Raw genomic sequence first — 19,339 nt, forward strand, 5'->3', positions numbered from 1 at the left:
TATGTTTATTTTCCCTTTGGTTATTTTATTTTAATTTCAGCAGTTTTTTTTGAATTTGGTTTTTAGAGTTAGTAACCGGTCATGTCCGGTTCGGTAATTTTTTTTTGCGCCATTTTTTTTTTAATTTTAGATTTTTGAATTTTTTTTGAATTTTAACGGTCTGTCCGTGACATCCGGTTCAGCCGGATGTTGTTTTAGTTTGAATTATAAGCCTTTTGAGTCGGTCTCTGCGCTTCTGTCAGTTTGTTTTGAATTCGACAGCTGCTCGTTTTGATAGGCATGATAGGAACTTTTTTCTCTTTATGGCGCAGGAACAGTAAGGTTGGCAAGGACCCGCCCCAGCCGACAATGACTAGCCACTGTGCACCAACACATCATGCCGACCGCCTTCCTTACTGCTTCCATAGTAAATGCAACTCCATAACACATATTTATGCCGACTCCGAATGGCATCCACAAGGCAGATGAATGTTGAATGAGTGTTTGCCAAATCAATTCCGAGGGGCGAACCCGATTAGAAAATTGTTTTTTTTTTTTTAACTGAAAGAACGTTTCTTTTTAAATATCCCCTAACTTCACTTGCCCAGGCTATAAAACTAACTTAGACTGCCGGAAGTCTACATTTGTAGCTTGTAAAACTAAGCTGATGTTAAAGAGAAACTACTTGTGTTTTAATTGTTTTCCTTGTACGTGTATTCTACTAAAGTTTCCAATGTGAGTTTAAACAATGTGGTCAACATTTAGTTTTCTTTCGGAGTATCAAATGTCGCAGAAAAGTATCAATTTAGTGCCGCTCCGATAGTATTACGTGTTTGTTTCATTTTGCCGCCTGAAGCTTCTTCCTCCTCATACTGGTTGCTGTACTGAAGGTTTCACGCGCCTCTCGGGCCCATACCAAGCGCTCACTCTTCAGGTTTGTTGCGTCGACCACTGCTCCTAAGCTCTAGACAAAACTCAAATGCTGAACGGTGCTGTCTTAATCCCTCTGACCCTTCCTCCATCTACCCTTCTCCACTCTTCTGCTCTGATTGCATTCACCTGCCGTTCCATAGCATACCTCATTAATTTTCTGCTAATTTTTCCCCTCTAGACGGACGCATCGCTGTTGTCTGTTATCGTTTTTCACTCTATTCTCCCTTTCTCCTTCATGTTATCAACACAAGGAATCGAAAAAATTTGGTTTTTTTTGTGTAGTTCCCCCTATAAAATATCGCTCTGGATCCGCCCCTGACCATAATGCAACGAAGCTTTCACGTACATACAATAAACATAAAATGTGGAAATACAATGCAATTCAGCAAAACTAAAAAAAAAAAAGATAAATATAAAAGCATAAGCCATAGTTTAAACAAATAGTTGATCTTGAATTACGTAAATTGATAAAGTGGCTTTTAATATACGTATTGGACTGAGTAGGTTTTCGGCAATTTCGGCGACAAAAATAACGCTATATAAGTCACTGATCATATCTGTGTTGATGTATGGCTGGGAATCATATACGGTGTCGAGAGAAGATGAGATGGCTCTTGGAGTGTTAGAGAGAAAAGGTCTGCGGAAGATTTATGGACCTGTCCATGGTGCCTTCGACGAGTATTGCAGGAGGTATAATGACGTACGATATAGTATACAGTCGACACCACAGTTTGGAAGTAGAGGAAAAGGGACACCTCCACTGAGTTGGGAGAGGCAGATGGAGGAAGACTCGACCTGCTCCCAAGAGGCGATCGTAGCACGGACAACTGAGTATTACATATCCAACTATATTCGAAAACTTCATTGTAGATTGCAGTATTGAATATACATGTAAATGTTTGGCTTTCGGCAACCCAAATATAAAAGTAAAGATTCTTTATTTCAAACCTCCACGCATGCAAAGTAGCGGGCATCGTAGAGGTCTACAACTAGGATATGTAGCAGCACGCACATACATAGCCACGCTCACCTGATAAAATGCTTGTTCTTGTTCGTTTTTTTTTTGTGGATGCTATTTGGCACTGTTGTACTTCTTAGGTCCAAGAAAATTGTAGTAGGTGTCAACGAAAACTGCGTAAAATTTTTATTTTAAAACTAGAAGACCCGGCAGACGTTGTCCTACCCTAAATTTGGCCTATCTGCATACATTTAATAAGCTTTTTCCGTCTGACTCTGCCCTCCCCCTCTTCCCTTTTTCCTATTCCTTTTATTCACTCCTCCCTCCGTCTTTTTCGCTTCATCTATCTCCATCTTCGTCTCATTCTATCTCTTTCTCAATCTCCTTCTCTCTTTTCTCTTCTCTCAAATGTCTTCTCATTCTTCAGCATCCCTTATTGCCTGTCCCAGAGGGTGGTATGTATTTTATTCCAGTCCCAATCCCAGTCGCACTCCGAGTCTCAGTCCCAGTCCTAGTCATAATCCCAGTCCCAGTCCGTCTCTGGATAATATATTACTCTGTACTAAAGCTCTCATCAACAGCTTTCATTTGATATCCATATTGTATAAACACTGTCTAGGCATTCACTGCCCACGTTTTGGCCTATATCTCGAGACCCTAGTCACCCAGGGGTATGAAAATTACCCTCTACACAACTAAAGACTCTCCTGAATCCATCGCGGCCCAAAATGTTGTGACACGTGTTTTTTATATATTAAGATTACAAAGAAATATCCTTATTTACAAATTTTCTGACATCAAATGTTTACAATCAAGCAATACACATAAAACAGCACTTGCGGCCCACTGTGCAGAGAGCGGACATAAACCAGACTTTGACGCTGTGAGCATACTACAGCAAGAACAGCATTACAACAAACGCTTTACTTTGGAGATGCTCCACATAATAGACAAGGACGAGAACAAAAGATTGAACTACAAGAAAGACTCTGAAATGTGTGCACACATCTACCGCCACTTACTTGACTCGCGAAAATCAGTTCAACAACAGCATCTCGAACAGACGCTGCCCACCTAACATCTGAACTCATGTATGTATGTTTGAAGTAATGCTAATATGTTTATACATACATATATATATAAATTTGCCTGTGATAAATTGTGTAAAATAAAGTGTTTATTTATTTATTATTGTAGTCCCCGATGACGATCTCCGTTGGAGATCGAAATATATTGGAACAAAAACAACAACAACTTGTTTAATTTATTGACCTAGAGCCAGTTTGAAGAAATAATTGTATCCTTATTTACTTTCAAACGAGCACTTAATACATCTCTCTTTAAAATCCATATTTTTTGGACAATTTGAATTAACAAATTGTGATACTTTCTTACCGGGGACGAATGCTAAAACAGGGCCAAAACCGTTGGGGGAATTATTAATAGACGCGTTTTTGCCTCGCTTCGAATAATTCGAATACTTTTCGCTTTTTGACTATTGATAACATGACAAAACGCGTCGTTTCATTTCTCTCGCCGCCGAATGTCAAAAATGTCGGCGCGGCGTCGACGGCGGCGGTGTTCGGCACGTTACTATATCTTCTACTCTTTTAAGTCTGTCTGGCCATTTATTATTAATCTCGAAAATTGGTTCGATATGGGCGAAAGGGATATCAAGGGATGCACATCACTGCCAGTTATAAAAATCCAATTGCCAAATTTAACACTTTCTAACCGTTCAAAAGTTGATGTATATTGGAACGATTTTCTGTCATCCCTTGTCAAATTTGGTTTTGAGACAAGCCGGTTTCGGCGTTGTGCCATCATCAGTGTCGATTTTCCTTCTGATCTGTTGTTGTCGTTTGTCCTGTATTAACATGAGCAGGTATTGTCAAAATTGAAGCTTGTGTATATTTAGTTATGTGTTTGCTGTGTGTTTATTCAGAACCGATGGTGGTTTACTAATCGATTTGTGTGGATGACTGGGGTAGGTAAAAATCCGTGATTTTAGTCGTTTGACCTTCTTTGTGGATTTGTTGTTTTGGTGTGTTAATTGTTTTGTGTTTATTTGTTGTTTTGTGTTTGTCTATTGTACCTGTGTGATAACTTTGTTTCTTGTAAACAAGTTTTAAAGGCTCGAATATGGTGTCAGAAATTGTGTTTATCTGTTCGTTTATTATTCTACCGTCGAATGTTTTCTGTTTGTAGATTTCCATGTTTTCGAGTACGTTGAGACGTCGGCCTTTTGCTTGTATGTGAAGAACCCTAACTGTTTTATTGATGTTTGCTGGGGAACATTCATTCTCGACCATGTGATTCGCGAAGTTAGACTAGGGTATAATGTTTGGATTCCGTACTTTTTTGTTGTAATCTCTGAAAAACCAACGACAACGACAGATCAGAACGAAAATCGACACTTATGATGGCCCAACGCCAAAACCGGTTTGTCTCAAAACCAAATTTGACAAGGGATGACGGAAAATCGTTCCAATATACACCATTTATCCACCATGTCGGAAAATCAACAAAACAAGATAGTTCAAAAGTTATTTGAGAAAACAGGCGCTTTCAATGTCAGCTTAAATCGGATTTCGCATCACCGAATTCAAGTTATTAAAACAAAACACTTAAAAAAAATTATATAATAAATTTAAATGCTCACATCGCATAATTTTTTTAAAAAATTAATAAAGTACAATGAATTTAAATAAAGTGTCCCAATTCGAACATATTTTCAAATTGTCCTCAAGTTGTTAAAAAAGCAAGTTACCCGAAAAAGGTGCCGAATTTTATATCCCGATTGGCTGAAAGAATAAGCGAAATCAGTGATGCAAGGCTCCAGTGGTTTAAATTCTCCTTTGAAATGATTCTCAGTTCATACTTAAGTTGCATATACATATGTTCAACACGTATGAGAAGGGTTTGAAAAATCACTTTATTTGTTGAACTATAAAATAGCGTCTGAAATCTTAATTTTGATTTTCACACTTCATCACTCAACACCCAAATCTCTCGGTTTGTCATTTCCTAAAGTTGGCGGCCTTATCCCCAACTAGTCCCTTGGAGTGAATCACATTGGATATAGCCTATCAACCATGTTTAAATATGACGCAACACGTGACGGCTTTCTGTTACAAATGTGAATACGTAGGCAAATATATTTACCAGGTGAGGATTTGTCCTTCGCAAGAACAATCAAAGTGGTGAAGCAAAAGCTTTCAGTCGAACAAATGACCGGGTGTTCTACTAGCCTAACGTAGAGGATAGTCGAACTAGTCTGAAAACTGAAGGCGGTCATCCATAATGAGCTCTTATATCATAAGGCCGGAAACGAAGAGTATTGAGGTCAATATATCGAACACAAACGTCTGCAAATTTTGGTCTACATTTTAAGACTTTTCTCCACGGTCCTTGTAAAGTTTATGTAGATGCGCCAAGGATTATACGATCCACTTAGACTGCTTACGATTTCGAGGGCGGCACCCTTGGCCGAATAGTTACTCCCTAACGAGCTTCTAGGAAAGTAACGTCGACGAAGGTATGAGTTCGAAGTCGCAGTCCTATGGATTCTGTGCTGGCATATGGTATAAGGGCTAGGATGCGTGGTAGCGACTGGTGGTCGGGATTGCTGCTGTTCGCACGTCGGGAATTGTAGCTCTTAAAATCAGCCGAAAAAACTGAAGCCGCCCTTTGGCGCGATCAACAAGCAGCATTGATGCTAATCGTTAAAACTGTACCACGAGAGTCATGACTATTAGTAGATAATTTATAGTAACCGTAAGTCGCCTTTGTGCGTGACCAGCAAATTTATAAACATTTTTTTTTTTTGATATCAGCTTAACCTTTTTGAAGACATTGAAATTTGGTGGTCTAAATATTTGATGAAATAGTTCGCAAGGAAAGAAAGTCAATTTTCGACACCCTGTATCAGCGTTTTTCGTTCATATTTCGGTCTCTCCTTTTCACAGGTAATTTAACCTAAAATCGCAACATTTTCACCAACTTTGGCAGATTTTGGAGTTGTCATGTTTTTGGAGTGATAACACTTGACGTCAAAAGCCTCATATGTGAACAGGTTACTAATACGATATGGCGCCCACCTGCACCACTAAAAATGCAGCAGGAGGATTGTTGCCATTTTCGCCAAGCTCTTCTCCTTTAAGTTATTCAATTTTACAAAACTTTATGCGGAACTCGGCAGTATACGATAAAATTTGAAAAAATTATAATAATAGTAGTAGTTTTTATCAAGATTTTCTGGAATCGTGCAGGGCACCCAATTACTATCTTCCATATAAAAAATGCATCTTATTAATTTTTTGATAAACGTTCTAATCCTACGGCCACTGTACTTAAAGTCCCTTTCGCCATTAAAAAGCTTAGCCAGTTGTTCGTACTCATTTCATTCAACAATATTTTATATATCCAATTTTTGTTTACTTTCGCAAGCATTGTTCTTGTTCATTTTCTATATTTTGCTTTTGACCTTTATAGCTTTTCCTCTGCATGCACTTACAGTTGATGTCGTCAGATGCACATACAGATATACAATACAGGGTGTCTTTTTAAAACTCTTGAAAGTATATCAAGACTGCATTCTGTGGTTTGTTTCAAGATGGAAGGGAACTGGATCTCTGGTTGGGGCATACTTCGAATACTGTAGGAACGGGTGCCATTGTTATATTTATGTTGTAGTGATAAAGACACTCACCGAAGGTTTTGGGGAGTAACAAGCACCATTAAGGTATAAGTCCGACCATTTCGGGACGGATTTAATATGATCGGCCATAACCGTTTAAACGGTTAAGCGCCAATTAAGTAAGTTGAACCTTCTATGCCATCCCGCTCTGTATCGCTTTACGCTACACAGTCCCTAGAATCAATTGGGTATTTTAGTAGGGGGGTTTTTAATATTTATCCGTTCTAATACATATATCTCCTGCATCTTTACGAAGGTGTATATTTAAATGTTGATATATAGATTACTAGTAGACCCGGCAGACGTTCTGCCCCAACTTTGACCTATCTGCATAACTTTTAAGAAGTTTTTACCTCTCGCTCACCCTCCCCCTCCTATTCACGCCTCCTCTGCCTTTCTCTGCTTCTCTCTTCCTCTCCGCTTTACGCATCCCTTTTCTCTCTAAATCCCTCTCCGTCTTCCTCCCCGGCTCCGTCTATCCCTATCTCTCTATACACCTCGCTTTCTCAGGCGCTTTCTACTTCGCCCTTTTCTCTTCTCTCTAGGTCTTTTTATTCTTCTCCCTTATTTCAGCTACAATCCCAGTCCAAGTCCATGCTAGTCCTAGTCCCAGTCCCAGTCGGCCACTGGTCCATTTCCATTAGAGATATACGCCGCCGATAAACGCCGCCACCGATTTTCATTGTTTTCGCACGCAGCCACCGCGCTTTCAATGCCAGCTAAACATAGCAACGTAGTTTGCGTCACCGATTTCACCAAGTTATTAAGACAAACCGCTGAAAGAAAAGTTATATAATAGATCTAAATACTCACTTTGTCTAATTTTTCAGAAAATTAATAAAGAACAATGAAATTATTAAGGAAATAAAGCCCGCGGACAATATTTCCTCCTCTATTTCCTTTTTTTTAGGAAATAGCGCCCGCGTTTGCACTGCACCTGGACAGATGAACTAGTCGGAAAGCTGATGCTACGCGGTCATTCATAATGAACTCTCATAACGGGAAAAAACAGTTTGGACTATATGATCATTAATATTTTTATACTCAGTTGAGCAGAGCTCACAGAGTATATTAACTGATTGGATAACGGTTGGTTGTACAGGTATAAAGGAATCGAGATAGATATAGACTTCCATATATCAAAATCATCAGTATCGAAAAAAAATTCGATTGAGCCATGTCCGTCCGTCCATTAACACGATAACTTGAGTAAATTTTGAGGTATCTTGATGAAATTTGGTATGTAGGTTCCTGGGCACTCATCTCAGATCGCTATATAAAATGAACGATATCGGACTATAACCACGCCCACTTTTTCGATATCGAAAATTTCGAAAAATCGAAAAAGTGCGATAATTCATTACCAAATACGGATTAAGCGATGAAACTTGGTAGGTGAGTTGAACTTATGACGCAGAATAGAAAACTAGTAAAATTTTGGACAATGGGCGTGGCACCGCCCACTTTTAAAAGAAGGTAATTTAGAAGTTTTGCAAGCTGTAATTTGGCAGTCGTTGAAGATATCATGATGAAATTTGGCAGGAACATTGCTCCTATTACTATATGTATGCTTAATAAAAATTAGCAAAATTGGAGAACGACCACGCCCACTTTAAAAAAAAAATGTTTAAAGTCAAATTTTAACAAAAAATATAATATCTTTACACTATATAAGTAAATTATGTCAACATTCAACTCCAGTAATGATATGGTGCAACAAAATACAAAAATAAAAGAGAATTTCAAAATGGGCGTGGCTCCACCCTTCTTCATTTAATTTGTTTAGAATACTTTTAATGCCATAAGTCGAACAAAAATTTACCAATCCTTGTGAAATTTGGTAGAGGCTTAGATTCTAGGACGATAACTGTTTTCGATGAAAAAGTACGAAATCGGTTGAAGCCACGCCCAGTTTTTATACACAGTCAACCTCTGTGCTTCCGCTCGGCCGTTAACACGATAACTTGAGCAAAAATCGATATATCTTTACTAAACTCAGTTCACGTACTTATCTGAACTCACTTTGTATTGGTGTAAAAAATGGCCGAAATCCGACTATGACCACGCCCACTTTTAAAATACTCATTAACACCTTTCATTTGATACCCATATCGTACAAACAAATTCTAGTGTCAGCCCTCGTCCACCTTTATGGCGATATCCCTAAATGGCGTCCATCTATAGAACTATGGCCCACTCCCTCTTAAAATACTCTTTAATACCTTCCATTTGATACACATGTCATACAAACACATTCCAGGGTTACCCTAGGTTCTTTTTACTACATGGTGATATTCCCTTATTTTGTCTCCACAGCTCTCAACTGAGTATATAATGTTCGGTTACACCCGAACTTAGCCTTCCTTACTTGTTCAATCTAAAATTGGTCGACTTTCATTTTAAAATATGGTCTCGGTTTAAGAATAAGACTATGGAAATCAATGTTACATTTTAAAAATTGTATACAGGGTCTTTGTAAAATTTAAATCATGTAGATGTGCCGAGGATTGTACGATTTTCACCTATGAGTTACGCAATGATATCTACTTAGACAGATTTCGAAGGTGGCATCCTTGGCCGTATAGTTGCTCCGTTTCGTTTCAAGGGGTTTCTCTGGTGATTCGCATATTCTCTTGTGGAGGGATGCATGACGCGACAAAAACATCCATCAGAAAGTCATCGGAGCTACACCTAGAGCTTCTCTGTCATCGACGAAGGTATAAATTCGAAGTCGCAGTCCTACAGGTTCTGTGCTGTCATACGATGTAGGGGCTAATAGGCGCGGTAGCAACTGGTGGTCGGGATTTCTACTGAAGCTATAGCTGTTGTTGTTGTTGTATTAAAGATAAAAATACTTCCCGAAGGTTTGCCAGATAGAGATCCGGTACGTTCCGGTAACAAAGCACCATTAAGGTACTAGCCCGACCATCTCGGTAATGATTAATATTTATTTACTATATTAAAGTAATGTAACAGGATTCCAATCGCGTAGGTGAGGTTGACAATTGGGTTGCGGAATCTTTGAAGCTATAAAGCTTTGTATTGCACTTATCAACCTTGAATGTAGTTCTTAAAAATAGTCGAAAGACTGGAGCCGCCGTTTGAAAAAGCCGCAAATGACTTAAAAAATGGTGTAGACGACGAGTATTAGTAATTAGCCCAGAACATCTCATTCGGTAAATGTACGCTTTGTAAGAGACATACAGACGAATGTGTGTATTTTTTTTTTGGGCAGACGCAGCAGTACCAGTGCCTAGGACCGGTGTTAGGATTCAAGGGGTTGTGTAGCGCAATATATAGCTTCTCCAACCCAATTGTCAACCTCACCTTCGAGCGGCGAATCCCGTTTCACTAACAGACGAGGCTCTGGCGACCCCAAGCTCCTCATGGAACTTGGGGGTGGGGAGGGAGGGATGGCCTGAAGGTTCAATGTGGCCGTATAAATCGTTCCCGAGATGGTCGGGCCAGCACCTTAATGGTGCTGTGTTACCGGAGCGTATCGGATCTGTATCCGACAAAGGACCATCACATCGATAACACTCCCCAAAGCCTTCGGGGAGTAACCTAATCGCTACAACAACAACAACAACAACAACCGGTGTTAGGCTCGAAATCTTTTGAACGATCCGCGAGAAAATGAGCCGCGTTATATTGAAATGGCAGCCATTGGTCCTGGCAAAAACCCCTGCTCACTTCAGTATAAGAACTGGTTGCCGTGGTAGGTACGAAATGGCCAAAACGTTGATTTCCTTAAACATATATAAACAAGCCCTTTCCTAAATATTATTTTTTTTTTTAATAAGAAAATCAAGTTATTTAAAGTAAGTACGCCACCGTCGCTGCCGTCGCCGGTACACAATGGATAAAGTGATCGGCGTACACCTCTACTACCTATACACCAAATTTCAGGCAAATCGAACCACGAACAGAATTTGTTCGAATAGATGGGTCTCTGGTCCACTTTCCAATAAGATACTTCCCAGGAACTCTGCTTCTTAGTGTATCACTTTTAGCTTTATTTTGCGATGAATTATCCACAAGATTGAACCTTAAAATAGTGTAAATCGGTAACCAGACAACCTGTATTTTTACAGGAAAATGCCTACGTGCTATACATACATATGTGCAAGTGTGTAAGTGTGTAATAAGTGTTGTCATTTCTTACTTTTGCTGTTCTTTTATAAAACTTTTGTCCAAGCACTTGGACTTGCCACTTACACACGCTCAATAATCCGACTAACATCTTAAAATGCATACTAACATAAATACGTAAATGTATTCGTATAAGAACGCACAAAAAAACGACCTTCTAAAATCCTTTTAGCTGGATATAAAAAGGGCGGGCGTACTTGGCTCAATTGATTTCTGTTCTGGTGCAGATAATATTGATATATATATGCCGTAACAAATACAACAAGTAAGGCCCACTTGCAGAATACCAAGTTATTTTTATACTCAGCGTGCTTTGGACACAGAGTATATTTACTTTGATTGGATAATGGTTGGTAGTACAGGTATAAAGGAATCGAGATAGATATAGACTTCCATATATCAAAAACATCAGTATCGAAAAAAAATTTGATTGAGCCATGTCCGTCCGTCCGTTCGTCCGTTAACACGATAACTTGAGTACACTCAGAGAAAAACGCCGTTCTAAAATCCAGTACCACCGGACTCAATGCAGGCTTTTCATGAAAAACGAACGACCTGTTCTCAAAACAATAACCTTGTTCTTGAACTGACAGCCATGTTCTTGAAAAGAGAACGGCTGATCATAAAATAAGAACGAATGTTCTATTAATGAGAACAATGTTCTTAAATTAAGTTCAAGAAAAAAGAATCGGTACAATTCGTGTGCAATGCAATGTTAAATACAACATTTGGCACAAGCTATTAAGCAGCTGTAATGGCCGAGCGGCTTTGATGTTGCAGTTGCGATCGTGTGGCGCGAGTTCGATGAATTTTTTTAAAACAATTTTTGTATCTTTTTTTGAACTCTCATTTTTCATTCAATTCCATTCACATTTGCACAGGTAATTCTCAAACTTTTCATGAAATGTTTTAAGTATATATTCAGATTTCATCATCAAATAAGAAGAATTTCTCAATAAGAGAAATTTATAAAAAAATTTATATTATACATTTTTTCTTAAACTTTTCAATCTTAGTAAAAAATTTTTTGTTATAAATATTTTTTATTTATGACAAAAAAATTATTATTAATAAAAATAAATGGGTACCTATTGAAAAAAATACTTCCCCTCCCACCAAAGATCAAGCACGAACCGTTCTCGAATTGAGACCGAAAAATGTTAAATCGTTCTCGAAGCGTGAGAACGAAAAATCTTCAATCAAGCCCAAGTAGTGCTTGAAATGAGCACAGAAGGTTCACACATCAATACCAAACTGGTCATAAAATACGAAGAGTGTGCTTGGAAAAACCGTTCTTAAAACAAGCCCATTGGTCACGATTTAAGAAAAAACGTACTTAACAGACTTTTGTCAACGAATGGTCTTAATTTTGAACTTGTTTCGTTCGTTTTAGAACGATTCTTTCTCTGAGTCTAAATATTGAGATCTTCACCAAATTTGGTACCCGAGCTTATCTGGACCCAGAATAGATTGGTATTGAAAATGAGCGAAATCGGATGATAACCACGCCCACTTTTTATATATATGCATTTTGAAAACACAAAAAACCTGATTATTTAGTAAATAATACACCTAGAATGTTGAAATCAGACATGTGGACTGATATTGAGACTCTGGTTAAAAATTTGAAAATTTTTTTTAAATGGGCGTGGCACCGGCCACTTGTGATAAAATCAATTTTACAAATATTATTAATCATAAATCAAAAATCGTTAAACCTATCGTAACAAAATTCGGCAGAGAGGTTGCCTTTACTATAAGGAATGCTTCGAAAAAATTAAGGAAATCGGTTAAGGACCACACCCACTTTTATATAAAATATTTTTAAAAGGGTCGTAGACGAATAAAATAAGCTGAATCTTTGCAAAAAATAGCTTTATCTCAATGGTATTTCATTTCCCAGGTGGATTTATAACAATAAATAGGAAAAACTTCACATTTTAAAAAATGGGCGTGCCACCGCCCCTTTTACAACTAAGCAATTTTCTATGTTTCGGGAGCCATAACTCGAAGAAAAATTAACGGATCGTAACAAAATTGTGTACACAGATTTTCACTATAGCAGGAAATATTTCTAGAAAAAATGGGCGGGATCGGTTAAAGCCCACGGCAACTTAGATATAAAACGAGTTTAAAAGGGTCGTAGACTAGAATAAGTTATAACTTAGGAAAAAATAGTTTTGAATCAATGATATTTCACTTATCAAGTTTTATTGTAAGAGGAAATAGGGAGACATTTTTTTTAAACGGGCGGTGCCACGTGTTATGTAGAAAAGTAATTTATCTGAAATGAAATGTACAATTGAAGCTCACGCTGAGTATATAATGTTCGGTTACACCCGAACTTAGACACCTTTACTTGTTAATCTTATAACTTTATACGAGCAATTCTTGTATATTTGTATGGCCGAACGATCTCGGGAGCGGCTCAACCGATTTAAATGAAATTTGGCACAGAGATAATGTATCACCTTCTAAGACTTTCTACCTAGGTGCTGCCACTCAGAATGTTTTACAAGGTTGCCAGTTATTCAAAATTAAAAAAAAAAAATTGCATGATATATGCCGATATGGGTATCAAACGAAAGGTATTTCACTCCGCATTACAATAGGGACATCTTTGATGGATCAGGCACTTCGGGATGAACATGCCTGGGAATTTGAAGTCGGGTTAACCGCCAACGCGGAAAAAGCCGATATAGTATTATTTTGTAGAAAATATATGGTCCCTAATTGGACTAAACCTAAGCTCGTAGGGGTAACCCTACAAGAAAAATATAGCACAAAGTATATAGGAGTTATACTAGATATTAATTCACGTGGAAGAGAGAGTGAAGAAAGCGGCTGCGGCACTGTATGCATGCAAGAGGTTGCAAGGATGCACGTGGGGTCTTTCACCCAAACTCTCTCATTTAGTATTTAGGCAATTGTGAAACCAATTCTTTACTATGGAGTTCTTGTCTGGTGCGGGTATTCAGGGTATCAATCATTATCAAAACGCGAGCCCTAGAAACTACCCCGACAGCAGCATTGAAAGCCATTCTACACATCCCGCCTGCAGACCTAATGGCAAAAACATCGCCTCAGTAATTGCAACAAAGCTTAGGCCTCGGGCCAGCTTGAGTGCAAGCCATATGGCCATAGCAGTAGAGCGCCATCTAACATCGGGCAAACGAAATATATGGTCCCGTGCCTGGGCTTCGAAAGAAATTTTGGCGCCGCAATTGAGTCGGACGGTTGCTGCCAGGGTGCAGAAATGGCAAAACATACTATACATGTGTATACGGATGGTTACAAATTACTGCTCCAATCCAGAAATAAGTACATCCCACAGGCTACCAGATTACTGCAGCATCTTTCAGGCAGAAATTATAGCCGTGAAGAAAGCAGCAGAAATTCTGGAGGAAGCGTGTTTAAACTGCAGTCGCGTCAATAAATATATTGATAGTCAGGCGGCTTTAAGGCAATAATCTCACACAGTACTTCATCAAGTTCTGGAATACAAAGAAGCATTGGAAAAACTTCAGTCAGGCCGGAACATACATCTATAACGAAAAGGCCGATGTATTGGCAAAGGTGGGTGCAGCACTCGCTGAAACGACAATAGACGTCCCAATAGCTCATGGCTAATATCTATGAAGAGAGAATACTTTAGGCTCACTATGGACACTGCTTTCTGGCGTCACATGCTTATAAGTGAGGCCTCGTCAGTAGTAGCAGGTATAGGAAATGCGAGCTGCAGGAAGAAACTGTTGAGCACGTTTTCTGTTCGTGTTCTGCGTTCGCCAGATCAAGGCCCCAATTATTAGGGGCGAGAGGCATCAATTAAGCAAGGTCTTTAAAAACTACTAGTATTTGCCAAGAGGACAGAGTTATTCTATAACATAAGTCACGGCGGCCACCGTGGTGTGATGGTAGCGTGCTCCGCCTACCACAGCGTTACCCTGGGTTCACACCCCGGGCAAAGCAACATCAAAATTTTAGAAATAAGGTTTTTCAAATAGAAGACAATTTTTCTAAACGGGGTCGCCCCTCGGCAGTGTTTGGCAAGCGCTCCGGGTGTATTTCTGCCATGAAAAGCTCTCAGTGAAAACGTATCTACCTTGCAGATGCCGTTCGGAGTCGGCATAAAACATGTAGGTCCCATTCGGCCAATTTGTAGGGAAAATCAAGATGAGCACGACGCAAATTGGAAGAGAAGCTCGGCCTTAGATCTCTTCGGAGGTTATCGCGCCTTACATTTATTTTTTATTTATTTATTTTTAAGTCTTGGTACCTGATTTAGGGTCTTCCGTTTGGCCGTAAAACAAATTCTGGTAATACCATGGACACAACCTATGTGAGGCCATTATTGACCGGTCAGTTCAACACAACTTTACTCATCGGTAAAAAAAACTTTTTGCCTAACCTCCATCCCATTTTCCCTTGTGCTTTCGCGAGCGCCAATCGAAGTTTACGTTTTTTCCGGAAATAAAAGGCTTTTTGCGTGGTGTTCTGTTGTGAAAGCCGTTTTTGTCCAGATCTCTTTCGACTTTTCTTGGATGGACACATTTGCTTGTCGAGCTTGCTATATCTTCGGCAAATTTTGAAACAGAAACTTTTGGATTTTTGTATAATTATTTCAAAATAAAGCTGGTAGTTTGCTCGGAGGGACACTGCGTTTTATATTTTCAAAGTTTTTTCAATGTTCTGTATTGTTGCTCGACTCAAGTTTACAATTTTTGCAATTTCACCACAAAATTTTTTTTTTATCTGTGCTGTACAACCAAATATTTTACGTCACCCAATATTTCTTTCCCGAGAGGCATTGTCGATGTTTAAGAGATCCAACCGCCACTAAACTCAATATTAGCAAAGCAACAAACATAAAAAAGGATTAAACTAGGAAAACAGCACCTTAGGGTTAGTACAGCACAGCATATTAGAATGCAAGCCATGTAACTGGTGCTGCATTCACACTTTTCTAAACGCCAATACTGCGTTTCTTCGTCATAACTTAATTCTTTTGTGTTCAAGGGCGAAATCGATTTAGGTAAAACAATTAAAAAAAAGGGTTAAAACGCATTTGCAGGTACAAATTTTCCCACAACGTTTTTGTCTTTTCTAAACAACGAAAGTAGAGGTTAAATGTAGACTTTTGTCCGTCACTGTATGTACCTCTATACTACAACAACTACTCATTCATTTTTTTGATTAGCCAAATAGAGCTACTTAGTAGGATTTCTACCATTCTATCTTTTTTATTAACCATTGATGTAAAATTATAATCTAGGCTAGTCTCACAATGAGGACACTTGATACGGTAGCTCGAGATTCCTTCAAGAGATGTGTAGTGTGAACACAAATATGGCACTTAAGTGTTTAATTACATAAATATTAGTAACAATAAGAGTACTTTTGACTAATGTTGCGTTCCACTGATACGGATAGAGATTTAACATGCACATTAGGGTGGCCCAAGTTTATTATTGAAAAGGCACATCCAGTTTCTGAATCTATGGGTCATACTGAGTAATATTGTCCATGGGACCATAGGTCTGAAATGAATTTCGAGCCTCCCTAATCTTGTTAGAAAATTTTATATCCCAATCCGAATAGCGGCTCTCACAAATAAAAGACATGAAAATAAATGTCAAATTCGGATTGGGCTTGGGATATAAAGTTTTCTAACAAAATTAGGGAGGCTCGAAATTTATTTCAGACCTATCGTCCCATGGACAATATTACTCAGTATGACCCATAGATTCAGCAACTGGATGTGCACCTAAAGTTTTTTTTCGCCCATTTTTCCCATACAATTTGACCCGCCCTAATGCACATGCACAAGAAATTTCACCGAAAGTACATATGAACCCACTAGCTAATAAATACAAAATTTAAACTTGGTGCGATTTGATTTAGGCCGAGCTTTTCTTCCAATTTGCGTCGTGCTCCTTTTTTAATTTTTCCAACGAATTGACGGGACAGCGTCTTCCAGCGTGTTGGCCAAATCACGCACCACCACACCACTGTGGCCGACTTCGGTTCATATCGTGCGCATATTGGCTCACCATATCTTTCAATCATTTTCTATGAAATGATTTGCACACTTTGGATTTAAAATGGTGATGTGGATGGATAGTTGCTATTTTAGTATACTGTTGCCATAGCAAAAAGTCCATTGTAAAGGTAAAGGTATACAATGAAAAAGTCGTCTGGCAAAAAGTCAGGTGGCTTAATGACTTTATCAATATTATTTGTTCACTTGTTTGTGTAGACTTGTGTTGTCGGTCTTGCTTACAAAGATTTTACTCAACCTTTGCCAATCTTAACATTTTCAAGTGCCAATCATGCATACGAATACACATACATATATGTATGTACATACATATGTACATAGAAAAAGTATTTGACGCTACTTACCTAAGAGGAGATCTAGGCCGGACTTCACTTTCTCTAAATTTTCCCTACAAATTAGCGGGACCGGACACTCGTATAGAATAAATTAAAGAAATCGTACGATAGGGGATCCCCCTGTCCGTTTAGTTTTGAATTGTTCGGAGAGGTACTTCCAAATTTTGTCCGAGCTGATGGTATTGCTCTACATCATTTTGCACATCCGTATAAGTTTTGCGGAGAAACCAAATTCAGACATAGCCGCATTTAGGCAGCTCCTTTTCGTGCTGTAGAATGCGGCTTTAAAATTGACGAAAAGGCGATGTGTGTAAATTCTTTTTTTCGCGGGCTTTTACTAAGATGGCGCATGATGAAAATCTGGCCGATGGTTGATTTTCTAGGTCTGAAGAAGCTTTGATTAGGTCCAATCAGTCAATTCACGGCGGGCTTCAATATTTCCAAGAATACACTTGACAGGACCTTATATGCGATACTAAGAAGGCGATAGTTGGCGCAGTTTGCAGGATCCCCTTTATTGTGGAGTGGGAAAAGAACAATCAGATTCCAAGTCGTCGTTTTCGTTTTTACTGGAGTTTTTGGTAAAATTTTCGAGCTTTACTCTTGGTGGCTAGCAGCTCAATCTCCTAGAACTCACGCCTTTCTGCCTCTGCCTTTTCTTTCTATAAGGGCCCCTCGCTTTCCTTTTCAGTTCGCGGTAGTGTTAACACACTCTTCTTGACGCATTCGCCTCGAATCGTGCGTACGTCTAAAATACTGGAGGCATGCCGTCTGTCTATCACAATATTGTCGATCTGGTTATATGTATTTCATTCTGGGGACCGGCGAAGTCGATCAGACTCAGCCCATTAGGAGAAGATTTGTTGTGGAGCGTGAAAGAGAAAGCGTCTTTCACCTCATCGCCTTTCTCCTGCTTCGATGAATGGGCGTAGATAAATGAGGTATCCAAAAACTTTGTTTTTACGAGGATAGAGACAAGGCCCACCCACAGGCGTGAAAGTCAGCTCTTGGTGACAAAGTCTCTCTAACCATAAATCCAACACAGAAACTGCATTTATTTGGATGGTATATATCCAGTAAATGTTAAAATTTTTTATTATCTTTTTTCGGCGATGTAGGCTTTTGCTTTCACACAAACAATCGTGTGGCGCTATCAAAGCGAAACAATGCGATCAAAGCGATTAGGAAAAGCCGCCTATTGCGCGATTATTTGTGAAAGTCAAAGCACTAGGCAAGGAATTCTGTTTAAATCCTACCTAGATTCAAAGATAAGGTAAATTAAAATTTAATAGTAAGTCAGATCAATTCTGCTCATTAACTCGTATTTTTTCCTCGTTCAAATAATTAGATATGCATAACAGTTTGGAATTAATCTTTTTATCCATGCTTATTGAAAACATAAAGTAAAAATGGTTAATTTTTTTATTTTTGTTGAATTCGGTTTTTGCAGTGCTAACGGTTTTAACATCATCCATAAAGTACCACGAATACGTAACGGATAAAGGCAAAAACATATCCGTACCCTGTACAGCGGAAGGCAGTGTTATGTGGGTAAAAGAAAGCGGTAATAACAGTACTATAATACAGGTAAGACCGAAGATATTTTGTAGACACATACAATTAAATTATTTAAACATTCCCACGTACCTAAACTACTACAGGTAAAACATATAAAAGTACTAGACATCCCAGTAGACTTTGTCCTGCCCACACTCTCTAATCCAGGGCCGGCCAAAAGTTGCACATTGTGCAATTTTAGTTCGTATTTTCACACAGACACTAACGATGTGCGATCACGATCGTTTGCTTTCGCTTGTCACTCACTAAAATCAACAGTGAATGCAAAAGGAAAAGTCCATGCTACTTTTTGGGCACATAATAAAATATGATGCAAGGTTAAAGTGACTTTTAATACGTTTTAGTTAGTATTATTAAGTTCCTTTGAACACACATATCAATATTGACAATTTAAATATTAATAATTAATAATAATTAATTAATTATTAATAAATATTGACAATTTAATATAAGTAACTTTTTATACGTTCTACTTAGTTTTATTAATTTTTATACATTTTTTTTTTATTGAATAACTTTATGTTTTGAAAATATATATTTCTATCTTTACATTTACTTTGTTTTATAGTTCTTTCTTAATGAAAAAGTGATTTTTTTAAGTAAATTTTGCATTGAAGAAACACCATACCTTCTTTTATAAAAAAGTT

The 19,339-nt window shown here is 38.3% G+C and overlaps 1 protein-coding gene across 4 annotated transcripts in view; it reads left to right on the forward strand.

Moving 5' to 3' along the window:
- Positions 1–19,339, forward strand: part of LOC137251450 (uncharacterized) — a 152,638-nt gene that overhangs the window by 49,456 nt on the left and 83,843 nt on the right. For all 4 annotated transcript variants that reach the window (XM_067786048.1, XM_067786047.1, XM_067786046.1 and 1 more), the window contains exon 2: positions 18,565–18,701. In XM_067786048.1, the coding sequence (XP_067642149.1) occupies positions 18,565–18,701 (137 nt within the window). The remainder of the gene's footprint in view (positions 1–18,564; positions 18,702–19,339) is intronic.

Source organism: Eurosta solidaginis, chromosome 4 (genome assembly GCF_040869045.1).
Source record: "Eurosta solidaginis isolate ZX-2024a chromosome 4, ASM4086904v1, whole genome shotgun sequence".
Taxonomy (NCBI): Eukaryota; Metazoa; Arthropoda; class Insecta; order Diptera; family Tephritidae; genus Eurosta; species Eurosta solidaginis.